General features: G+C 44.7%; 1 protein-coding gene across 6 annotated transcripts in view; it reads right to left on the bottom strand.

Moving 5' to 3' along the window:
• The window catches only part of RPH3AL (rabphilin 3A like (without C2 domains)), a 290823-nt gene that overhangs the window by 5228 nt on the left and 259148 nt on the right, over window positions 1-26447 (bottom strand). For 5 of the 6 annotated variants that reach the window (XM_073615154.1, XM_073615153.1, XM_073615156.1 and 2 more), the window contains 2 exons: window positions 22195-22380; window positions 14348-14401 (listed from right to left, as the gene is read on the bottom strand). In XM_073615154.1, coding sequence (XP_073471255.1) covers window positions 14348-14401; window positions 22195-22380 — 240 coding nt within the window. The remainder of the gene's footprint in view (window positions 1-14347; window positions 14402-22194; window positions 22381-26447) is intronic. The other variant, XM_073615157.1, reaches the window with a different exon arrangement.

Here is a 26447-nt window from a genome sequence, read left to right as displayed (position 1 = left end):
CATCAGAGTCCTCCTATAGATCAGGTGTCCCCATCAGAGTCCCCTTTACATCAGATGTCCCCATCAGAGTGCCCCTTACATCAGGTGTCCCCATCAAAGTCCCCCTTTACATCAGGTGTCCCCATCAGAGTCCTCCTATACATCAGGTGTCCCCATCAGAGTCCCCCTTTACATCAGGTGTCCCCATCAGAGTCCTCCTTTACATCAGGTGTCCCCATCAGAGTCCCCCTTTACATCAGGTGTCCCCATCAGAGTCCCCCTTTACATCAGGTGTCCCCATCAGAGTCCTCCTATACATCAGGTGTCCCCATCAGAGTCCCCCTTTACATCAGGTGTCCCCATCAGCATCCCCCTTTACATCAGGTGTCCCCATCAGAGTCCCCCTTTACATCAGGTGTCCCCATCAGAGTCCCCCTTTACATCAGGTGTCCCCATAAGTCCCCTTCGCATGAGGTGCCCCCATCAGAGTCCTCCTTCACATCAGGTGCCACCCCTCCCCCCCTCCTACTCACAGCAAAGACCTTCAGACCAGTCAGAAATGGGAAGTGACGGCACGGGGCCTGCCAATCACTAACCACAACATTCAAAAGGAAGCCAATAGAATTTCTTGTTTGCAATCACATGACTGCAAACACATCATGCTTCCCATAGCACCTGTGTGTTTGGCATCCCACGCACACTTGAAGGGCCATTATTTTTTAAAATTTTTTTGATGAGTAGCTTTTGGGGGGGCGGCGCCCCTGTGCCCCCTATCGATGGACCGTCACTGCTCCTATCCCTGGACCATGTGCTAAGAGAGAAAAGGAGGGAATGGTAGGGAGAGGGGGAGAAAGAGAGAGATTACAGCTGCATCCAGATCAAATTAAAAATGTATTAGAATCGCACCTGAACTGCATCACCTCACACTGGAGCTGCTCTTTAAAATCGCACAGCAAAACTAATTCACATCACATCAGTGTGAACCCAGGCTAAATATTATATATGTAAAACCCAACATATTTAAACCTGTGGTATGTAGACAAAAAAGTAAATTAAATTAGGATTTCTAATACATTTACAATCTGGACATCAGATGTGTTCACACAACTAAAAGAACAATTAGAGGTGCTCTGTCCCTTTAAATACAAAAACATCAATAGCTCAATAAATAAGTGAAAAAATCATTGATTTATAAATGCATGAATGCATCAACTGCGGGCGGCAACTGCAGCATTGGGAACTTGTTATAAGTTCCACCCTAAAAAAAAAATGTAACATGTTCCCAAATGTGAACTTATCTTTTAGGCATCTTGCTGCTCCTCAGCCACTTGTGCCCTGGTCTCCTATTAGAACTCCTATGTATCCCCTGCCCTCCACTTCAGCTAATCAAGCACAGATCATGCTTGATTAGCTGTATCGTTGGCTACAGTAGCCAGTACAGCTGTTCTGTAATACACATCGCTTCTGGGTTCATTAGTTGCAGGGGGGCTCTCAAAGTTACTGCTGTTTACCACGGGGGGAGCCTGGGAACCAGTGGGGTCCCAGTGGAGGGGGGTTTCAGCTTTGGGGCTGTGTAAAAGTTATTGAGTGGTGCTAGTGCTGCTCAGATAACTTTTACGTTAAATCTGAGCGTCAGCTGTAAAAATCAATACCAAGCCCAAGACTGCAGTTCTGCATTATAAACTTCCCAGATCTATGGGTACTGCAACAGTTTCAGAGCATTTTCTCCAAATCCAGAGCTGTGGCACCACTACTGGTATTACCCAGTCTCTGACAACTTGCTTTTAAAAAAAACACAAACATGGTGAAAATTGACTTGATATATCACCATCCATTGAGCTAGGCATCCTGACATTTCCAGACCTCACAGTATACTAGGTCTGTTACCAGCAGAGTATTTTTTTTCTACAAAATTTAGAGCAATAGCACAGCCACTGGCACAATTCAGTCTCTGTAGTCTTATTAATCATCACTGTTAATTTGAAGCATAAAAAGAGTATTTACTTTGAAAACACTAACCATACCTCAGTTATCTGGTAATCTGTGAGCTAGTCTGGTTTGTGCATAGCTTCCAACTGTCCCTGATTCCAAGAGACTGTCCCTGATCTGGAGCAAAGTCCCTCTGTCCCTCATTCCACCTCATTTGTCCCTCATTTTGGTCTGATCTATATAGATCTACATAAAATGCACTTTTTATCTACCAAAAAGTGTTTTCCAGCACTAAACCTTTCATCTGATTTCTAAATTGCTGCATTTGTAAATACCAAAAGCCAAGATAAAGCAATAGTAGTCGTAAAAAAGCACTTGTGGGTTTAACCAATCTTGTTTTTTTGTACAATTCTCCTTTAACCACTTGGCGTCCGAGCTATAGCCAAATGACGGCCACAACGCGAACCTGAATTTCCAGGAGGCCGTTATATGATGCCCTCCCCTTGCACGCTCCCCGCGCACTGTGATCACTGAGTCACCGAGACTCGGGTGATCACAGATCCGAGTAAGGGGCCGATCCCGCGCCCTTACCACGTGACAGCTGTCAGCCAATGACAGCCGATCATGTGATGTAAACAAAAGCTCGGTAATCGTTTTTTTTCTCCTCACGCTGACAGCAATGTGCAAGGGACGCTGGTCCCGAAGAGGAAGGAGGCACATCTGCCTAGTCTGTGCCCACAATTACCACCTGCCAGTGTCCACAGTGCCCACCAGTGCCACCTATCAATGCCCATGAGTGCCACCTATCAATGCCCACAAGTGCCACCTATCAATGGCCACCAGTGGTGCCAATCAGTGCCTCATCAGTGCTGCCAATCAGTGTAACCTACCAGTGCCGATCAGTGCCCATTATTGCCACCCATCAGTGCCCATCACTGCCACTCATCAGTGCCCATCACTGCCACCTATCAGTACCCATCACTGCCAGCTATCAGTGCCACCTATCACTCCTCAGTGCACACCAGTGCCACCTATCAATGCCCTTCAGTGCCACCCATCAGTGCCATCTCTCAGTGTCACCTCTCATTGCCCACCAGTGCCGCCTATCAGTGCTGCCTATCAGTGCCCACCAGTGCCACCTTATCGGTGTCCATCAATGCAGCCCATCGGTGCCCATCAGTGCAGCCCAATGGTGCCCATCAGTGCAACCCATCAGTGCCCATCAGTGCAGCCTCATCAGTGTACATCAATGAAGGAGAAAAATTACCTGTTTGCAAAATTTTATAACAAACTATAAAAAAAATATAATTTTTTTTTTAAATTTGATATTTTTAAATTTTTTTAACAAAAAATAAAAACCGCAGAGGTGATCAAATACCACCAAAAGAAAGCTCTATTTGTGCGAAAAAAATTATAAAAATTTCATTTGGGTACAGTGTTGTATGCCCGCGCAATTGTCATTCAAAGTGCATCAGCGCTGAAAGCTGAAAATTGGTCTGGACAGGAGGGGGGTTTAAGTGCCCAGTAAGCAAGTGGTTAAGGGGACATGGCAGGGGGTGTTTCCTATTCCTGCATACTTTTGCTGATAGGTGTCCCTCATTCCCATCTCAAAAAGTTGGGAGGAAGGTTTGTGACTTTCACACAATGAACTCTGTAATGTGTTAATTCAATGTAGGGTGCTGTGCCAGTCTAGAGCAGTGACACAACCTCTACCATGGCCCAGACATTTGTGACTCATTTAGACCCCTTTCACACTGGGGCGGTTTGCAGGCGGTATTGCGCTAAAAATACCGCCTGCAAACCACCCCTAAACAGCCTCCGCTGTTTGTTCAGTGTGAAAGCCCGAGGGCTTTCACACTGAAGCGGTGCGCTGGCAGGACGGTGAAAAAAGTCCTGCAAACCGCTTTTTTGGAGCAGTGAAGGAGCGGTGTATTTACCGCTCCTTCACCGCTCCTGCCCATTGAAATCAATGGGACAGCGCGGCTATACCACGGCTATAGCAGCGCTGTACGAGGGATTTTAACCCTTTTTCGGCTGCCAGCGGGGGTTAAAACCGCACCGCTAGCGGCCGAATACCGCTGCAAGAACGACGGTACAGCAGCGCTAAAAATAGCGCTGTTGTACCGCCGACGCCCCCACCGCCCCAGTGTGAAAGGGGCCTTAGTGACTAAGGCCATCTGGCTTAAACTATGTCAGCATTTTCATGGCTTAATCTACACCATACTATATTATAAGATGTTGTGCTTTGTCTGAAATGTGACTTTTGGTCACTGAGCTTTGTTTGTGGCATGTCACAAAATCTGTAATGTGTCTGTAAGAAAGGGGTTTCAGGGTCAGAGCTGCAGCACAGCTTCTGTACGAGCTCTTATACTGAGTGACTAAAGTTGGACTGAAGTACTGGAGCTACATTAACCACTTAAGGACCAGAAAGATTTGCCCCCTTAATGACCAGGCCATTTTTTGCTATATGGCACTGTGTTATTTTAACTGACAATTGCACGGTCGTGCGACGTTGTACTCAAACAAAATTGATGTCCCCCCCCCCTCAAATAAAGCTTTCTTTTGGTGGTATTTGATCAACTCTGCGGTTTTATTTTTTGCGCTATAAACAAAAAAAATATATTTTTTACTTTTTGCTATAATAAATATCCAAAAAAAAAATTCTTCATCAGTTTAGGCCTATATGTATTATTCTTCTTACATATTTTTGGTTAAAAAAAGAAAAAACAAATCACAATAAGCATATTTTAATTGGTTTGTGCAAAAGTTACAGCGCCTACGGGGATAGATTTATGAACTTTTTATTTTTTTGGCGGTGATCAGCTTTTTTTGTGGGACTGCGACATTGCGGCGGACAGATTGGATGCATTTGACACTTTTTTTGGGACCAGTGACATTTATACAGCGATCAGTGCTATAAAAATGCACGGATTACTGTATAAATGACACTGGCAGGAAAGGGGTTAACACTAGGGGGTGATCAAGGGGTTAAGTGTTCCCTAGGGAGGTGTTTCTAACTGTGGGGGGGGAGGACTAACTGGAAGTACAGAGAGATCGCTGTTTCTAATCACTAGGAACAGACGATCACTCTGTACTCCCCTGAGACAACAGGGATCTGCTTTGTTTACATTGGCAGATCCTCATTCTGGCTTTCTGTGGAGCAATCGCAGGTAACCAGCGGACAACGCGGACGCCGGCCACGCGCATCGGCTTTGGCACTGCGTGCGCCCACTGTATCTATTACTCTAAGCGTCGTACCGGTATGGTGATTCGCGCAATAGAGCCGACCTGCTGCCGTATAATGACGGCGGCTGGTCGGCAAGTGGTTAAAGAATAACTTACATGCTACGTATACATATGTACATATACAGTGGGGATCGAAAGTATTCAGACCCCCTTAAATGTTTCACTCTTTGTTATATTGCAGCCATTTGCTAAAATCATTTTAATTATTTTTTTCCTCATTAATGTACACACAACACCCCACATGACAGAAAAACACAGAATTGTTGACATTTTTGCAGATTTATTAAAAAAGAAAAACTGAAATATCACATGGTCCTAAGTATTCAGACCCTTTGCTGTGACACTCATATTTAACTCAGGTGCTGTCCATTTCTTCTGATCATCCTTGAGATGGTTCTACACCTTCATTTGAGTCCAGCTGTGTTTGATTATACTGATTGGCCTTGATTAGGAAAGCCACACACCTGTCTATATAAGACCTTACAGCTCACAGTGCATGTCAGAGCAAATGAGAATCATGAGGTCAAAGGAACTGCCTGAAGAGCTCAGAGACAGAATTGTGGCAAGGCACAGATCTGGCCAAGGTTACAAAAAAAATTCTTCTGCACTTAAGGTTCCTAAGAGCACAGTGGCCTCCATAATCCTTAAATGGAAGACGTTTGGGACGACCAGAACCCTTCCTAGAGCTGGCCGTCCGACCAAACTGAGCTATCGGGGGAGAAGAGCCTTGGTGAGAGAGGTAAAGAAGAACCCAAAGATCACTGTGGCAGAGCTCTAGAGATGCAGTCGGGAGATGGGAGAAAGTTGTAGAAAGTCAACCATCACTGCAGCCCTCCACCAGTTGGAGCTTTATCGCAGAGTGGCCCGACGGAAACCTCTCCTCAGTGCAAGACACATGAAAGCCCGCATGGCGTTTGCTAAAAACACCTGAAGGACTCCAAGATGGTGAGAAATAAGATTCTCTGGTCTGATGAGACCAAGATAGAACTTTTTGGCCTTAATTCTAAGCGGTATGTGTGATTTAAACCAGGCACTGCTTATCACCTGTCCAATACAGTCCCAATAGTGAAGCATGGTGGTGGCAGCATCATGCTGTGGGGGTGTTTTTTAGCTGCAGGGACAGGACGACTGGTTGCAATCGAGGGAAAGATGAATGCGGCCAAGTACAGGGATATCCTGGATGAAAACCTTCTCCAGAGTGCTCAGGACCTCAGACTGGGCCAAAGGTTTACCTTCCAACAAGACAATGATCCTAAGCACACAGCTAAAATAATGAAGGAGTGGCTTCAGCCCAACTCTGTGACTGTTCTTGAATGGCCCAGCCAGAGCCCTGGAGAGGATCTGCAAGGAGGAATGGCAGAGGATCCCCAAATCCAGGTGTGACTTGTTGAATCTTTCCCAAAAAGACTCATGGCTGTATTAGATCAAAAGGGTGCTTCTACTAAATACTGAGCAAAGGGTCTGAATACTTAGGACCATGTGATATTTCAGTTTTTCTTTTTTAATAAATCTGCAAAAATGTCAACAATTCTGTGTTTTTCTGTCAATATGGGGTGCTGGGTGTACATTAATGGATTAATAAAGGAAAAAAAAAATTAACTTAAATGATTTTAGCAAATGGCTGCAATGTAACAAAAAGTGAAAAATTTAAGGGGGTCTGAATACTTTCCGTCCCCACTGTATATATATATATTATATATATATATATATATATATATATATATATACACATATATATATATATATATATATGTATATACATATATACATATACAGATGCACCAGCGCCCTGCTCCCCCCAAACGCCTGGTCTGACAGCTAGCGGGGGACCTTTTCCCTCCTGCTGGCTGTCACGATGTCCAAAAAACGCAGCTGTCTGGGGCTCCGGTGTTCTGTGAATGGGAAAACTACAAGGTCTGACAGCTTTTGCGGCTATCGACTTGCAGTTCTCAATTAACTACCACGGACTCTTAAGCACCATAGTAGTTCATTAAAGTGGACCTTCTGTCATTTTTTCATCTTTCCATCTATTAAATCTTGTGTCCTTGTTGTTTTAACTTTGGAAAATAAAACATTTTTTTTCTGCCAATAAATACCTTATACAACCCACTTCCTGTTTCTTGTCTTAGGCTTATGACATCATGCACAGCTCTCTCTCTCACTCTCATGAGAGTTTGCCAGGAAGGGAGGGGGGATAAGTCATAAGAGGTCCAATGAGAGCTGCAGAGCTGGAGGTGTGCCTCTGTGTGTCTGTATAAATCTAGGAAGTGAACAGGCAGCAGCTTCAGCTGCCCACAGTTAAGATGGATGCAGCCAGACTTAGTGGAGGAAGATTTCTGTAGCATATTTGGCAAGTACAGAATCACAGTATACATAAGATAATATGCAAAGTGGTTGGAGGGAAGCTTCAGAATAGCAAAGATGTTTTTATTAAAAATTATGTGAACAGACTGCAGTTCCTTTTTAAGTCTTCCTGTCACAATGTAACTGCCTGGCCGTATTGGAGGTTCGGCCAGACAGATACACAGACAGTCTGCAGGACTGTGGCATTACACCCAGGATCTGCTGATCATGGGTGCAATGCTTTACAGGTCCATTACCGAAAAAAATAATAAATGCATAATTTTTAACTGAAGTACTGACATCATCCATTACGGGGAGTGTTACACACACTTCTTTTTTTCTCCTGCCTTTTTAGTGTAGAAAAGGCACTACAGTCCCTGTTTCTTCTACACCTTGAGGATCATTCTGTCTCCGATCTATATTCACTGCCTGATTATAGTTACTTTGTCATCCTACCTTGCAATGACCCTCGTCAGCATCAGTTGCTTGGATCTGTGAGGGCAGGCCACACTTTGTGCCTAGTTGTTCTCTGCTATGCACAATTTTTGGCCTAAGCCTTTACCTATTGACTACTTTCACTAACCACTACTTTCACCAACCAAGCAAAAATGATGAAATCACCAGTCCCTGAGGATGTTCCTTCAGTTGTTTATTGTTGCTGAAAAAAAGCAGATCACAGACATGGCCAAAAACTAAAGGCATTTCAAATGGAAACTTTCTGGCTTTAAGAAACACTAAATAATAATAATAATAATTGTGGTGGCCAGTAACAGTTATGCCGCATACACACGATCGGACTTTACGGCATACTTGGTCCGGCGTACCGGATTTCGTCGGACAATTCGATCGTGTGTGGGCTCCAGCAGACTTTGTTTTATCAAAAGTTTGACGGACTTAGATTTGAAACATGTTTCAAATCTATCTGACGGACTCGAGTCCGGTCAAATAGTCCACTCGTCTGTATGCTAGTCCGACGGACAAAAACCGAGGCTAGGGCAGCTATTGGCTACTGGCTATGAACTTCCTTGTTTTAGTCCGATTGTATGTCATCACGTACGAATCCGTCGGACTTTGGTTGATCGTGTGTAGGCAAGTCCGTTCATTCGGAAAGTCCGTCGTCAAGTCCGTCGAAAAGTCCGCCGGGAAAAGTATGCAGTAAAGTCCGCTCGTGTGTACGCGGCATTAGATTGCCTTTCCTTAGCCCATTGTAACCTTGTTTTTTTGTGTTTAGGTGTTAGAGATGCTTTCTTTTAGCTTTTCTCTATGAAAATCCCATTTCCTTTAGGCGGTTTCTTACAGTTCGGTCACAGATGTTGACTCCAGTTTCCTCCCATTTGTGTGTGATCACTCCTTTTTTACCTATATACTAACAAGCAGATTTAATCTGATGCAGGTGTTAGTGTTTGTAATGAAAATTTACAGGGTGATTCCATAATTTTTTCCTCAGAGTTGAGTGATTCCATAATTTATTCCCTGTGCTTGTTCTATAAATCTAACTGTTACTGGCCACCACAATTATTTTCTTGATTTCTTTTAGTGTTTCTTAAAGCCAGAAAGTTTCCATTTGAAATGCCTTTAGTTTTTGGCCATGTCTGTGATCTGCTTTTTTTCTACAACAATAAACAACTGAATGAACATCCTCAGGGACTGGTGATTCCATAATTTTTGCCAGGGGTTGTATGAGAGCTGGCGTTTGGCTTGCCAGTGTCCAAACCTCCTGAAGGTGGCAGTATAAACCACATGTCCAAGATTTCCTACAGCTCTGTGTCCCACAGGGACACAAAATTTGGGATTCTCTTTATTTTTATTTTCAATGGTAATGGTAAACAGGACAAATAGAGAGGGTGAATCTCCCTAACGGGGGGCACAGACAGTAATAAAAACTGACAGATGTTCTAATCCCTCTCCACTCTATCTCAAATTTAAAAAAAAGTTTTGCCTTTAGTTAAGGTTCTGGCTCTGGAGAGATCCTGGCTTTAACTGATTGTTCTTAAAAAGATACATTTATTGGTGTAGTCGAGTGCTACTTTGAATTTGTGCCTATTAAATCTGCCTGGAGATGATCTATTATTGATCATTCTACCCAAAAGTAATTTCACTTTCTGGTAGCTACTGGGGAGTATAAATACCAATTGCCTTTCTTCAGCTCTCAGGAAAACCAGCACTTTTACCAGTACCTACACTTAGTGTTTAGGTCTGCCCACATGCTGCAGCCATTTTAAATGCTTTTGGACCTTTTCTGTTGGAGTTTTATGTTTTTTTTATATTAATAATGGAGAAGTAGGGCCATAGCTTTTTTTGCCCTACTTCTGGGGATCACAAGACTGCACTTTGTTGTGCCCTTCTATGACCTATGACCCGTATTCAGCTGACAGTGAGCTAAAGCCCACTGCCAGCTGATGTCACTCAGCCACTTCAGGCTCTGGAGAGATCCCAACTTTGAGAGCCTGAGCTAGCTGCTCCTACCCCTTCCACAGTCCAGGGATCGGACTGGAGCTCCAGAGGGGCAGAGCAGAGAGCCAATGACTGACAGTCACCACTCTCAGTTCACTGAACACTGAGAACTGAATGATCAGCAGTCTTTGATCACTCAGTTCTCGGTGCCAAGGCAGCGGGGGATTAATGCTGCATCCACCTAGGTGAGTATGAACGTTTGTTTTTTTTTTTCATTTCCCACACTTTTCTTTTAAGAAAGCAGTAGAGATGTGAACTACAGCAAGGTGGCCCAACTACTTATCAAAAATCTATTTTTGGTTGACTGATCTCCTAACATCATTTTTACCCACTGTACCTTACATTGCCAGAAATAGACTTGCTATGTGCAAATACAGTGTATTAGAAATGTGCGTGGGAAGAATAAAGATTAGGGGAAAAGTCTTATCTTTGCATAAAGTGTAACGTTCTTTCTGCTTGGTATATAAATTTTGCCAGCATGAAATACACTTAGCCAGCTTCATGTTTTCGTGATCACATCCATTAATCAGGCTGCAAACTTCAGATAATCACTCGATGACAAACAGAGAATGTGCACAGTTGTTCTCAACAGTAGACCGAAAGCCATCAATTTGTCTGATAAATCCTACAGAGGGCCTGAGAAATGATGATATTAGTAAAAAAACAATCCCCATGCACTTACAGGAGCATAATGGAAGGGTCGTCTGGGAATATGGCATTGAACTCATTTAGTGTGGCCAATTTACTCCTCGGCAACATGTTTTTTTACTTGCGGGCACTGATTTAAGAGGCTGGCTATTCAAATGAGAGAACTCAAAATAACCTTGACTTTTAAACCACTTAAAATGTGACAGGCACACTGAGAACAGAGATTTACCACGTTTCCCTTGTATAGATCCAGTTTGAAATCTGTGACTTGATGAAGGGTGTAAGAAAGAATTTGATACGAATTCCTAAATGAAATTATGTGTACCTGCTGAATCTGCCTTGTCCATGCTCACTTCTAGAAATATGTAAAACCCTGTAGAATAGCGTGGCTTAGTTTGTATTAGCTCACGGAGTTCAGTGTGGTTCAATCTCTACCAGAAAAGTTTCTATAACTCAAACATTTTTTGGTTTAGGTGGAGTGAGAAAGGAATAAAACTGTCAGTTATTTATTTTTTGTCTGTCTCCACTAGAGACATTTTCCTCAATTTCTTGTCAAAAAAATACAACAGGAAGTTAGAGAATACCTTTCCCCTCTAATGTCGCGTACACATGATCAGAATTTCGGCCCGCAAAAGACCGATGAGAGTTTTTTGTCGGAAAATGCGACTGTGTGTATGCTCCATCGGTCTTTTGCTGGCAGAATTCCAGCCAGCAAAAGATTGAGAGCATGCTCTCAATTTTTCGGTCGGGAAAAGTTCCTATCCGAAAATGCGATCATCTGTGGCAATTCCGATGTGCAAAATCCCTACGCATGCGCGGAAACAATTCGACACATGCTCGGAAGCATTGAACTTCATTTTCTCGGCTCGTCGTAGTGTTGTACGTCACCGCGTTCTTGACAGTCATAATTTCAGCTTTTGCGTGACCGTGTGTATGCAAGGCAAACTTGAGCGGAATCCCGTCGGAAAAGCCATCATATCTTTTTCCAACGAGAAAACCGCTCGTGTGTACGCGGCATAAGGCCCCTTTCACAGGGGCTGAATCCAGTTTTGCTCAGCAGGGGATCTGTTCTTTCTCCCCTGCTGAGCTGAGCGGAGCAGCCAGATAGGCCTATGTCTTTTCCATTTATGCAGAGCGGACACAGACACAGCTGGATGTAAACGGACCTGCTGTCCATTTACACATGACTGCCCTGTGATCCTACTAGATGGAGGTGAACAGATCCCCTGACGCTTTTTTGCTGGATTGGATAGAACCCGGAGCTGGGTTACGTACACAAGTTTGTTTACATCCTACTGTCCGTAGAAGAGAAAAGAGGGTCCGATCAAGTCCAATTGAAAATTGTACAACCAGACCCGATCAGACCACTTGTGTGAAAGGGGCCTTATACAGTTATCATGTGAATAAGTTTCCCTATTGTAAGATGTCCCCTCACTTCCTGTCTGCTGAAAACTATGATTTTGAAGAGAGAGAGAGAGAGGCTCCCCAGCAGGGACAAAGATAGTAATAAAAACCTGACAGGAGATCTAACTCTTTCACTTTCAATCTAGAATATAAAGAAAGTTTTGGCTACAGACAAACTATCACGCCACAATTGACTTGTAAGAGTTGTGCATTTTTAAATCGAATCAGATTCTTATTTGAACCCCTTGCCGACCGGCTCACGCGATATACGTCGGAAGAAGGGCACGTACAGGCATATTAATATTATTGTGGGCGCGCGCGCACCCGCCGCAAGCTCCGTGAGTGTGATCGCGGGTCCCGCGGACTCGATATCAGCGGGAATACCCGCCATCGTCTCATGGAGAGGAAGAACAGGGGAATGGAAACAAGCATTTACCTATTCTTCCTAGTGACACTGATCACCGCTCCCTGTAAATCGGGAGCGGTGATCAGTGTGGTGTCACACACAGCCCCCCCCCTCTACAGTTAGAATCTCTCCCTAGGACACACTTAACCCCTGCAGCGCCCTCTACTGGTTAACCCCTTCACTGCCAGTCACATTTACACAGTAGTCAGTGCATTTTTAATCGCACTGATCGCTGTATAAATGCGAATGTTCCCAAAATAGCACCAAAAGTGTCCGATCTGTCTGCCATAATGTTGCAGTCACGATAAAAATCGCAGATCGCCACCATTACTAGTAAAAAAAAAAAAATTCATAAAAATGCCATAAAATTATCCCCTATTTTGTAGAAGCTATAACTTTTGCGCAAACCAATCAATAATCGCTTATTGTGATTTTTTTTTACCAAAAATATATAGAAGAATACGTATCTGCCTAAACTGAGGAAAAAAAATGTTTTTTTATATATTTTTTGGGGATATTTATTATAGCAAAAAGTAAAAAATATTGCATTTTTTTTCAAAATTGTTGCTCTATTTTTGTTTATAGCGCAAAAAATAAAAACCGCAGAGGTGATCAAAATACCACCAAAAGAAAGCTCTATTTATGGGGGAAAAAGGACATCAATTTGTTTGGGAGCCACGTCGCACGACCATGCAATTGTCAGTTAAAACGACGCAGTGCCGATTTTCAAAAAATGCTCTGGTCTTTGGCCAGCCAAATGGTCCGGGGCTGAAGTGGTTAAGCTATTTATTGTTTTGTCTTTTTTACTTTGCCAACAACAGTGATGATAGGGCAATAGAAAACAGTGATTTAGTGGACTTGCATTTTAGCCTTAAAAGAGAAGTTCAGTTTTTTTTTTTTTTTTTTTAAGAATCATACTTACCTAGGTGGATGCAGCATCGGTCCAGTGCTGCATCTGTTCCCCACTGGCTCGAAGACTGAGAACTGAGTGATCAAACACAGCTGATAGCTCAGTTCTCAGAGCTCTGTGTCCCATGCTCACTGGAGCACTGGGCTGTGGAAGTGGCTTATTGAGAGGCTGAGCCAGGTGCCAGTCCAGGGTTGTGGGTGGATCCCGATCATATTGTCGTGATTATTCCCCAGTCTGGACCTGCTCTGTGACATCAGCCGACAGGGGGCTTCAGCCCCCTGTCTGCTGAAAACAGGTCACCGGAGTGCAGAACGAACTGGACTCCTGTGATCCACAGCAGAAGTACAGCCAAACGAGCTTTGGTTGTACTTCTCCTTTAATATGAAAAGTCCCAAAATTATGGAAAGGAGAATGTCACTTTGCTTGCACCCCAGCAACCATCATTCAGGTAGAGGTTGATCAGAAGAGGTCTGAGTAGAGAGATCTGAGTATCTGCTACTTGGCTTAGGAACACTTTGTTATAGTGTACTCCAGAAAGAGCTCAAGTCCGATGCAGCACTGGCTTCCCCAGTCTTTAGTGTCTAGGAAGCCCTCACCCCTAATTCAACTAAAAATGATTATGACAACACAAGGTTGGTAGTACTCTCTTAATTATCATAAATGAATATTAATGGCTATGCACATTCTAAAGCATAACTCAGTCATTTATGTAACTGTGGTTTATTATTTAAGGTCATTAAAAAAATCATTAATATTGAAAAATATGCTATACATATAATTCTGTAAGAGTAACAGTGTTTTAGAAAGAGTTCCCTACACCATCATGCATTGACTTTGGTTAGATTCTAGTTGGTTAGTTGGTATGAGTTCCAAATAAAGTAATAGCTAAATGGTAATATATTAGTTGGGGATTAATAATGTTAAAAAAGTAGACAATTCAACCCTGGCATATGCAGCAGGATTGATGTTAGCAATTTTTTTTTAGTGGAGAGTTATTATAGAGGAGAAGGGTATATTTAAAGCAGTACCCAATTGGTGGCGCGCTGCATTTCTTCTTCTCAAGTATTGTGCCGTCTTCTCTTCTGATGAAATACATAAATATGTAATACTGACATTTAGACTTATAGCAATTGCTCAATAACAACTACATTATCAACCTGGGATTTGTTGAACATTATCCGTTACAACGGTAAATGTATGAAGCATTATCAGTATGATCATGAAGAGTAACAGAATACCTCTCAGCGAATCCTAAAAGAAGGTCTCCATTGTCCATATAATCATCTTAATTTTGTTTTGTATAGAATCTGATAGGGACATCCAGTGTGTAACAGTCTAATCCTAGGATTAAGCCCAGCCTTGTGGGTAAATGTGTAGCAAGATCCCGGGTCCCATTTGGTCTAATGAGAACCTCCAGAGTTAGGGACAGCTGACATCCTTCTGTGTAGAGTGGTTTACAAGGCATAATGGGTGTAATTCAAGGTAGATTCATGGGTGCCAAACACTTCTCGCATGCAAAGAGATTTTTTTTGTCAGAAACCATGAAATCAGACCGAGACAGAAGTACAGTTAAATCACACTTGTTTAATAATAAAAGTACAAAGAACAAACGTAGTCAAAACATAGCCATAGTTCAGTAACCGGAACGGATAGCCAGCCAAGCCAAAAGTCAGGGATCAATGTAGTGGAACAGCAAGCAGGATCTGGAGCCAGAAGGGATGTCAGCAAAGCCAGTCTTTAAACATGAACGCAGGAGATTTTTGTGTTTCTTGTGATGTGACCAAGGCGAAGGCAGAGCTCCTCTGGACTGGATGGCTTAAGTAGGCAGGACTGATGAGCAGGATCATCAACAGCTGGGTAACTGTGGAGAGAGATGGGAGCTGGCAATTAGCCAACAGCTGAGCGGCCAGCTCAGAGTAGGAAGGGCTGAGCCCAGCCCTGACAATTTTCTCTTGAACAGAACTGTGGGAGAGAGGGTTTAGGGCCAGGATACCCTTTAGTAGTTGCAATGTGAATTAGCAGACCCCGAGACAGCCATGCAGGGAAAGGCATCCAGCAAGACACCACATCTCCATGTGTAGGTTGTAATGAACTTCTGTACTTCCTCTACAATCACTTCTTGTAGATCTTCACTCCACTGAGCTCCCAGTCTTTCTCACTAGACTTGCTGATCCACTGCCTTAGGATCTCCTGAGCTCTTTCAGCCTTTTCACTGAGTAGCTTCCTCAAGCGTCACCCCAATAGCCTGTTTGGTCCCTAGCTTGGCCCACAAGGCTGCTCTGCAAGCATCACTTCTGCTGGCTGGGTCCCTAGCTTGACACCTGCTGAAGTTTCCCAATTCTTCACCATCCTTGGTTGGTGAGAATACTGCGGTACTTGCTTCAGCTACTCACTGTGGTCCCGGGTAATAAAGTGGATGGTCCCATACTGGCGACAGCTTCCCTTCTACCTTTGACCACGACAGGTTCTCCTGCCGGCAGAACCGTCACTTATGGTTGGACTGCAAGCCGCAGTCCCAACCCTACACTGCTCTCGCTTCTGGATAGGCCCTTAGACAGCTAGCAGCCAGATGTCCCTGGGAAAGGCCTCAGGTTCTGGCCTAGCAGCCTGAGCCAGCACAACACACGTTCACCCAAACAGCCGTCCAGGTGGCACAGAACCCAGATCACCGATCACCTGACCTCACCCAAATAGGCTGTCCCAGCAGGCCAAGGGACCCAAGAAAATCCCTGCCCACACACCATTTATTCCTTATCTGTCCTTGCAATGCCCTTGTCTTATCTAATGTCACCAGATACCCAGCCATCTAGTGACAGAAGAGAGAAGTGCAGTAATTCCAGAATTAGGGTGGAATCAATTGATCTCCTAACAATTGGCCAAGGCAACTATACCTGGCAGGTAAATGTATTAGCAACCCTGCCTAAACACTGGGGTGTTACATTTGCATATCTGTTCATGTTTTCCAGATGAGTAAAGTTGCTAGCTTTGAATTTACTTTGCAATGCAGTCCATTTTCCTTTGGATATGTGCAGTCTGTGGGGCACAGGACGAGCCCCTGCTATCATTCAGCACCCAATCTTCCATAATGGTGACCCGATCATTCAGGCCATGTACTGCATTTACTTTTGCAGTACATGGAATTCATACACAAAACATCTGATGTGCTGCTGCTCCTTGTCAAAATGTGTTGATGACCCCCCCCAAAACCGTGCTGCGTCCACTGTGTAATACATCATTGTGATGGATCTTTACACTAGCTTTACAACATATCAGATTAAAACAGACCTTTTTTGCATACATTTGCAAATACAAATTAAGCCACTTATTCCGCGTACACACGAGAAGAATTTCCGACAGAAAGAGTCCGATGGGAGCTTTTCATCGTATATTCCGACTGTGTGTATGCCCTATCGGACTTTTTCCGTCGAAAATTCAGACGGACTTAGATAGAGAACATGTTCTATACTTTTCCGATGGAATAAATTACTATCGTAAAAAACGCTCGTCTGTATGCTGTTCTGACGCACCAAAAACGATGCATGCTCTGAAGCAAGTACGAGACGGAAGCTATTGGCTACTGGCTAGTGAAGTTCCGTTGTCTAGTCCCGTTGTACATGTTGTACGTCACCGCGTTCTCGACGGTCGGTATTTGGTGTGACCGTGTGTATGCAAGACAGCTTGAGCAGAATTCCGTCGGAAAAACCTTCAGAGTTTATTCCGACGGCAAAACTGGTCGTGTGTACAGGGCATTAGCTGTCATTTCTGTGTGGTCCCTAACTGAGTTCCAAATTATAGGACATAAGGACCAAAGGGTGATTCGAAGGGGCAGTGTGAATTTACATATATTTGCAAATGCATGCAAAAACTTATGTTTATAACCTGAGATGTTGAAACAGTTCAGTTTTTAGTTTTTTATGCTAACTACCCAAGAGTGTGACCTGAAAAAGGAATGTGTGTGCCGCTCAGGCTAAGCAGAAAGAGTGTGTTGGTGAACTTTTGCATTGCTAGTGTGTAAGGTTCACCATAAACAGCCCAAAGTTATCTATCAATGCAACCAGGCCCGGACTGGGACAAAAAATATGCCTGGGCATTTTAGACTGAGCAGCCAACTTTTCCAGTGACCTGGGGGGGCAGGGGTGTAGACATTTGCGGGGGTGGCTGGTGTCGGACCCCACCTGTAATGTGCAGGGACACTGTGATATAAAGGGGACTGCGCTGTAAAGGGGCACTGCAATGATTACAGTGCCCCTTTGCAGTGCAGTCCACTTTATATTACAGTGTCCCAGTCCTATTGTGGCCATACAATGTTAGTACTGTGTCTCCTATTGTGCCCACATTGCCAAGTGACACTGACCTGCTTTCTCTCTGTTGGTGCTGGACAGCGTGGCACTCTCTTTCTGGTGGTGCTGGACAGCGTAGCGCTCTCTCTCTCTGTGGTGGTGCTGGACAGCGTGGTACTCTCTTTCTGGTGGTGCTGGACAGCGTGACGCTCTCTCGCTGGTGGTGCTGGACAGCGTGGCGCTCTCTCACTGGAGGTGCTATACAGCATGGCGCTCTTTCGCTGGTAGTGCTGGACAGCGTGGCGCTCTCTCACTGGTGGTGCTGGACAGCGTGGCGCTCTCTCACTGGTGGTGCGGTACAACGTGGCTCTCTCTGGTGGTGGGGTACAGCGTGGCTCTCTCTGATGGTGTGGGAACAGTGTGGCTCTCTCTGGTGGTGTGGGTACAGTGTGGCTCTCTCTGGTGGTGCAGTTACATCGTGGCTCTCATGGCTCTCTCTGGTGGTGTGGGTACAGCGTGGCTCTTGTGTCGCTCTCTTGTGGTTTGGGTACAGTGTGGCTCTCTCTCTCTGGTGGTGCGGGTACAGCGTGGCTCTCGCTCTCTGGTTGTGTGGGTGCAGTGTGGCTCTCTCTGGTGGCGCGGTACAGCGTGGCTCTCTCTCAGGTGGTGTGGGTACAGCGTGGCTCTCTCTCTCTGGTGGTGCGGGCACAGCGTGGCTCTCTCTCTCTGGTGGTGCGGGCACAGCGTGGCTCTATCTGGTGGTGCTGGGGCTATTAGTTCCCCCAGCACAGTCCTCTCTTTTTTTCTATGTCTCCTGTAGTAGCTGCTACAGTGTAGCACTCCTCAGCTTGTTTCCGGGTTTTCTCTTTTCCCCCTAGCTGAGTACATGCTGGGAACTGTAGCCTGCTCCCTTCTGAGAACAATTGGGCCACCAATCTCCGAGACTACATTTCCCATGATGCCCCTCTAGTTTCTTCTGATTGGTCCTTCGCTGTGGCCAATGGGGAGGGAAGAAAAACAGGCAGGAAGCTTTCTCTTTTCCCGTGCTGCTGACATGAGAAGGGGAGGGGGGCAAGTGGGAGAAACATCCTGACAGCGGCCCACAGCTCCCCCCTTACCCCACCGTGCGGACGCCCATGGCTGGAGGAGGAAGAGCAGTCCGTATGACCAGAGAGCGGAACTGTCAGCATCGGCTCTGAGGCTGAGCTGTGTGTGAGAGAGACACACAGCTCAGCCTATGCAGCCACTAGTTCCGCCAGAGAAGACACAGGCATGGCTGCATAGCGGTAGGCGAGCGGCAGCCACGGCCTGTTTTGACCCTGTCCAGGCCGAGGTCGCCTTTTACCTCCTGCTGTGCGGCCTGATCATCAACATGCCTCAGAGTGGGCGGCCCTGGTCCACCAGGCAAATGCCCGGTCTGCTGCTCTATGGCCAGTCTGGGCCTGAATGCAACAGATGAGAGCATAGAATATATTAATTGGCAGTCTACTGCCCGAGTCCCCCATTAGAAATTTCTGTCACGGTATTGGCAACCTTAGGGTAACCTCTGCCACCGCCTCCCGGCCCTTTAAGAGCTTCTAAATGCAGGGAGGCAGAGGCAAGCATTTGGATCATGTGACCGCTGTGATTGGCTGTCACATGATCGGAAAGCTCCTGATCGCTAGTATGCATCGGGAGCTTTCTGCTCCCCATCAGTAACTATGCTGGGAGCGTGCAGGGGATGCGCTCTCAGCACAGAAAAGTGTTTACATAGGGCCTCTTGGTGTTAAAAATACAAAAAACCAAAGTGCAGCGCTAGGAGTATCCAGTATATACTAGACACATATGTGAAAAACAAATAAAATAATTATTAAACACATATATAACACCATCAAATGTGAAAAGCCAGGCAAAAGCCCTGCTTTAATTGGACTGTCCAAATAAAAAACCAGACAGCAAATAATGAAAGTCCATAACATGTGAGGTAACGAAAGGTGTCGTCTCCAAACGGAGGGTAACAGTAGACGCTGGGAGGCGTGTGTGCACTCAAATGGGAAGGCGACAGCAGATACCACAGCACATAGATCTCCAATGAGTATAAATGGATACCCTTACCGGATCCGTAGGACGCACATACCGTATAGCAGTGCGTCAAATAGGCATAAGGGGATGATCTCCCGTGATATCCAGCCGGATGGTATCCCACAGGCCACGGTCACCAAAAGGAAGTGATGATCACAGGTGGAAGTCGAACAGCTCCTCTATACGTCCTCCAATTCCGGACCGGGGAAATTCCAAAGACAGCAGTTCAAAATAGGGCCATGGAAAAAGAAAAAAGGAAGCTCCACATAGTGGAGGGAGGCTAGCATTTTCAGCTTCCCACATTGCCATTTTTAATATTTTTGTGATCACTTTTATTTATATGGTTTTTATCCAATAAATCCCATTTTTTTTACCTACACTATGTGGAGCTTCCTTTTTTCTTTTTCCATGGCCCTATTTTGAACTGCTGTCTTTGTATTTTCCCTGTCCCTGTCCGGAATTGGAGGACGTATGCAGGAGCTGTTTGACTTCCATCTGTGATCATCGCTTCCTTTCGGTGACCGTGGCCTGTGGGATACCATCCGGCTGGATATCACGGGAGATCATCCCCTTATGCCTATTTGACGCACTGCTATACGGTATGTGCGTCCTACTGATCCGGTAAGGGTATCCATTTATACCCATTGGTAGACATGTGCACAGCCAAAATAATGCGTTCATTTTCGTTTTCGTATCATTAGTTTATTATTTTTTTCGTTTTTCGGGTCATTCGTTATGATCGCGATTCGTAAATTCGTTCATACGTAAATTCGTAATTGCGTTCATTCGTACATTCGAACATTCGTTCATTCGTACATTCGCTCATTCGTACATTTTACATTTGTACATTCGTTAATTCATACATTCGTAAAATCGTACATTTGTAAATTAGAAAATTCGGAAATTTGTAAATTCTAAGTTTGAAAATCCAAAAACCCGAAAATTCAAAAATCTGAAATAGTAACTAACTATTAAATTATAGGTATTGTAATTTCCTTTCAAATTTGACTGTCAGTGAACGTAACAAATACGAATTTATCCGAAGTTACAAATTATCCAAAACAAATGCTGCATCTAAACAAATGGAACGGAACAAATTAATAATAAATAATAATAAAACGTTGTTATTATTATTATTGTTATTTATTATTATTCATTCATTACGTTCCATTACGTTTTTTCGGATCATTCATAACTTTGGATAAATTTGTATGTGTTACGTTCAATAACAGCCAAATTTGATTGTAATTTACAATACCTATAATTTAAAAGTTACTAATAATTACTAATGGTTAAGTTATTATTAGTTAACTATTATTTCAGATTTCCGAATTTTCGAATTTACAAATTTACGAATTCACTAATTTACTAATGTATGAATGTACGAATGTACATTCGCAAATTGCGAATGTACGAATGCCCGAATTTATGGATGTTCAACTTTATCGAATTTACGAATATTCGGAAAAAATTCATTAAAACGGGTTTTCGTTAATTCGGATATTCCTGAATTAATGAATTTGTCGAAATTCGTTAAAAAACGAATTCGGAACGAAACGAATTGCACATGCCTACTCATTGGAGATCTATGTGCTGTGGTATCTGCTGTCGCCTTCCCATTTGAGTGCACACACGCCTCCCAGCGTCTACTGTTACCCTCCGTTTGGAGAAGACACCTTTCTTTACCTCACATGTTATAGACTTTCATTATTTGCTGTCCTGGTTTTTTATTTGGACACCTCAATTAAAGCAGGGCTTTTGCCTGGCTTTTCACATTTGATGGTGTTATATGTATATGTTTAATAATTATTTTATTTGTTTTTCACATATGTGTCTAGTATATACTGGATACTCCTAGCACTGCACTTTGTTTTTTTGTATGCTTAGTGGTCTTGGTTTGTTTGTGTGTCAGCTGCTTTGGTCACTTCATTGCATTTATTATTTTATTTGGTTTAGCGCAGCTCTTTCTTCATCTCTTGGTGTTAAAGCCTACCTGCCGAGAGGCCACATATATGTGTACCACCAGCGGCAAGAGGTTAAGTATGTATATAAATGCCATACAAGCCAGTGGAGCTTGTCTAGCAGAAATAATACACGTGACCAAAGACTGTAGTATGACCAAGGTGATGATTTCCCCTCACTTCCTGTCCTACTGACCATATTTTGCCTGCAGGAAGTGAGGGGGAATTTGCAACGGCAACACATACAAAAATAAGAATGCTTTTTTTTTATTAGCTTAGGTGAAGGCTAGAACCACTATCAAATGTTTATTTTTGTCTGTATTGAAAATTGTCCCTCACTTGCTGTCCAGACAGGTCTAAGAGATCACCATATAACAGTAAAAACATGACTGGGGCTCTGATTCCGTTTCTATCTACAAGTAGACAGAAAATGTTTGGCTTTAAATACATCTTAAATGTGTACAGTTTAGAAATAGCCAAGCACATGTAACATTAGTGAAAAGCTGAGAGATATTGAAATTAGTATGCTGCAAATCATCATCTTTTTGACAACATGAATTTAAAAATTCTCACCTGGCCCCCTCCTGCTCATGTCACTATCATAGCCTTCAATAAGTTCTCCTGGATAACTTTCAGAGGCACTCACTGTACCTCCTCGATCACTGCCCAGACTAGTCAGACTGCCAGACAGGCCACTAGAGAGGATGCCACCGAAATGTTTCCTACTGGTAGGTGTCAGTGTGGGTTCAGTGCTTGAAACTGGGGGTAAAAATATGGAGATCCACATTAATGTTCAGTGTAGAGACATTTCCTGGCACACTTTAAGATAGAAACATCTAGATTTGTTTTATTTGTTTTTTTTTTTTTTTTTTGCAATTTGTGTCACATTGAAAAGATTTCCCCTCACTTCCTGTCTCATTGCCAAAACAGGAAGGGAGAAGAAATCCCTGGTTGTCACTGGGCTTACTAGAACTAGTGCCCCTGTTGAAAAATTTCCTGTTCTGGTAAAAACCCAAAATTGGGGGTTTTCGTTTGCTTTCACTCTCGATGATAAAGGTAAACAGGACAAATAGAGAGGGTGAATCTCCCTAATGGAGACACATACAGCAATAAGAATCTGGCAGGTGTTCTTGTTCCTCTCTACCATATCCAAAACAAAAAAAATGCCTTCAGTTATACTTTAACTGTTTCATTTCAAGCCAAACAAAGTAAACAATCAAAATCTCATCCTTGTTGGATTTCAGAAAGGAATATATTGCAAAGTATGTAATCAGCATTAAAAACTGGCAGAACAGAGAACAAAAATATTACCCCAAAATGTATATTGGCATTTTATAATCATGCTGTACATCAGGGGTGCTCAACATGTAGCCCTCAGAGCCTTCTGATGTGGCCATCGACCTCAAACTGAATGCAGGAGTTTTGGTGTGCTTTCAGAAAGTGCGCCACAACTGCAAAACAAACATCTATGGCAAAGTGCAGCTAGCCCGTAGGAAAGTCACTGTAAACGTCAGCTCATCAGTGTGAAAGTAGCCTTATAGGGGGCTCAAGACAGTAAGGGCTCATTTACATTTGCTGTTGTAGCACCCTCTACTTAGGTAGGTGCTAGAGGTAGATTTTTGATGAGTGCAGGTAAATTTAGGCAGGCCTAGCTCAAAGCTAGGCCTGTTTGTTTTGATCTGTGTGGGCTGGGAGTGGCTTAATGTAGGCTGGTGACTCACAGATAGTATCACTTCTCGGTTACCTGCCTCTGGCTTCTAGAGAATTCTAGGAGAGAGGAGGGGAAAAGAGGTGGAGCTGTCTGAGGTTTCTCAGGGAGTCCTGACCAATCCCCATCTAGGACTGACAGGGGGCAGGCCTCTTTGATATATCCTATGCTATGGATTCGTCAGGTGGAAGAACTGAGGATGGAGTACTAGGCTGTCGGGGCCGAGAGCGCCCTCAGGTGAGCTGTATGGGGAATGTGAGGGCAGGGTCATCGAATGGGGTTCCCCCAGACTATTGGAGGAATTTGGGTCCCTGGAGAGACTGGTGGAGTGGTCATTCAAGAACACATGAAGGATCCGGACAGGGGGCACAGAGAGGAGTCAGAGAGGACAGCAGGAGCTGGTACTGCCGGGAAAGTCTTCAGGAGGGAAAACTGGGGAGGCATGCCTGAGAGGACTGGGAGTGTGCAGTCTGGGATGGGTCCCTGGAGAGACTGGTGGAGTGGTCATTCCCTGAGGAGAGCTCGGATGAGGAAGGATAGGAGACAGGAAGTTCTATGCTCAGTCTGAGGGAGTCAGTGCTGGGAACAGAGGAAGCCACAGGAACCCTTGTCCACAGCAGTAACCTTTTTGTAAACAGACCTTTCATCACACAGACCAGAGCACCCACCTATCGGCAATGGGTTGTGAGATCCCAGGATGCCTGTGTCCTGCCCGGAAATGGGAGACCTAAAGAGATGCCCAGGTTTTCCCGATTCCAGCGGGAGGTGCAGAGGAAAGTTGCTCTGGAGTGGGGTCTGGACTATCCCTACGTCCCTCCTCTGATCATGGACGTCATTGAGAACTCCCAGGGAGAGTGGGAGAATGACATGTTCTGAGACTATCTGCATATTCCCAAGCCTCTGCGGACACTGGAGAGTGAAGCCTGGGTTCATTTTGTGGACATTCGAACATTCAGTAATGGAGGCTGGGGAGGGCAATCTACAAAGACCGGGTGCTGATTGCGAAGATGAGATGGCCTACAAAGAGCCATTCGGTCTCCATCAGGGAGGATGGGGGAGGCAGGAAGAGACTACCTGATCCGCACTTCTATGCATTAGAGGACTGTGAGTGTACAACCGTCATAGAAGACAAACCAGAGACTGCAGGGAAGTTGCAGACTTGTGTTTTTTTCCCTCCCTGACATTGCAGGAACAGGCCAGCCTGCCACCCGTGTGCCCAATGGATGAATGCTTTTCTTTCTCTGTTGCAAGGATACTTGGGTGAGGCCTGTTTCTTGATCTAATCCTTTAGGAGCCTGTCTGCTCGGCGAGGGGCCCCTCCCATCAGGAACTCCAAACAAAGACTGTTGCTTTTGATTTCATGTGTTTTTTCCCCTTTATTGTTTCTGTCAACAGGTCATAACCCCCTCGTGACAGAACACACAGGAAAAAAAAAAAACATGTGTTTCTCTTCTCTATTTCTATTGGGCGGATGATAACCCCCTCCCAACAGAAACTGTTAGTGTAAAGATAGGACAAGGATAGGATGCCGTTTGTGTTCTCTTAGGATCATCTGGGATGGGACGGCTGTCCATCCCCTTCGGCTGGAGTCAAGATTTTCCTGCAGGCAGAGTATCTTTCTTGCGGGAGAGATGTTCTGGCTCAAAAATGTAAATTGTGTGACGTTGATGTCAGCTACAGGGATCTGTATTTAGGAGTGTACAGTGATGTGAATACTGTAAATACCTACAAAATGTATTCCTGTATTTTTGTACGTAATTTATTTTTCCCCATCCAAATGATTTCCCTTTCCCCCCCTTCCATTTTATCTTATGGAATGCCCTTGCTGAGGTGCCAGCTGGATTCTGGTGGGGGTGAATGTAGCACCCTCTACTTAGGTAGGTGCTAGAGGTAGATTTTTGATGAGTGCAGGTAAATTTAGGCAGGCCTAGCTTCGGAGGCCTGTTTGTTTTGAATGTGTGGGCTGGGAGTGGCTAATTGTAGGCTGGTGACTCACAGACAGCATCACTTGTCGGTTACCTGCCTCTGGCTTCTAGAGGATTTTAGGAGAGAGGAGGGGAAGAGAGGTGGAGCTGTCTGAGGTGTCTCAGGAAGCCCTGACCAATCCCCATCTAGGATTGGCAGAGGGCAGGCTTCCTTGATATACCCAGGGTCAGCCCAGCTGTGGAGTCATTGGGTGGAAGAACTGAGGATGGGGTACTAGGCTGTTGGGGCCTTTGAGGGCACTCTCCAGTCTGGGGGGGGTGACCTTGGGCCTGGGACTAGGGTGCAAAAAGGATCCATTCAAGAACAAATGAAGGATCCGAACAGAAGGCACAGAGAGGAGTCCGAGAGCACAGCAGGAGCTGGTACTGCCAGGCAAGTCTTCAGGAGGGAACCACCGGTGTGTGTAAGGCCAGGAGGGCCGGTGAGTGTCAGGCACAGTTGGGAGAACTGGGGAGGCACGTCTGAGAGGACTGGGAGTGTGCAGTCAGGGATGGAGGCAGAGGCAGCAGTAAGGACTGTGATGTCACGGGCAGTGGAGTCGGGCAGCTGCAGCCAGGAGGGCTGGCAGGGCCTGAAGAGGGATTACTGGGAGCAGTAGTCCACCATAGGACAGCTAGCACCAAGGACTTCCTATTTCTATTTTTGCTACACTAAAGGGGCCCGCGGTCCTTGCCTACAAATGTCAATTCCTAGGGCCTGACTGAGTCAGCCTAAACATGTGCTAGTTGTGCATGGAGTCAAGTGTTGTGCAGGAGGAAGAGAGAGTGATAGTCTGCAAGCAAGTGTTGTGCAGGAGGAGTTTGGAGAAGTGTCTTGTACAAAGAGTGTACATAGTTCTGTCCCAAATTGACTGTTCTGAAATTCTACTGGGCATCCCATATATTCCCATCCCTATCCAAGCTCAAATCCCTCAATAAAAAAACAACAAAAACAAGCATATGGACTGTTCATTGTCTCCAAGGTAATTGGGAAGTGAATGCTGGGCTGGGCAGTGTGGCAGGTGGACCACAACTTTCAGCAGCCCCTAAGGGATACCACTACACTGTTTTGGAGGCAGGTGGTTTTTACCACACACCCCCAACCACTGGTGTAGCATTAAGGGTTCACAATAGTGACCCCGCCTCATGCTCCA

This window comes from Aquarana catesbeiana, linkage group LG02, assembly GCF_042186555.1.
Source record: "Aquarana catesbeiana isolate 2022-GZ linkage group LG02, ASM4218655v1, whole genome shotgun sequence".
Taxonomy (NCBI): domain Eukaryota; kingdom Metazoa; phylum Chordata; class Amphibia; order Anura; family Ranidae; genus Aquarana; species Aquarana catesbeiana.
The sequence above is the reverse complement of the archived record's forward strand: the minus strand, read 5'-3'. Positions and strand labels throughout refer to the sequence as shown.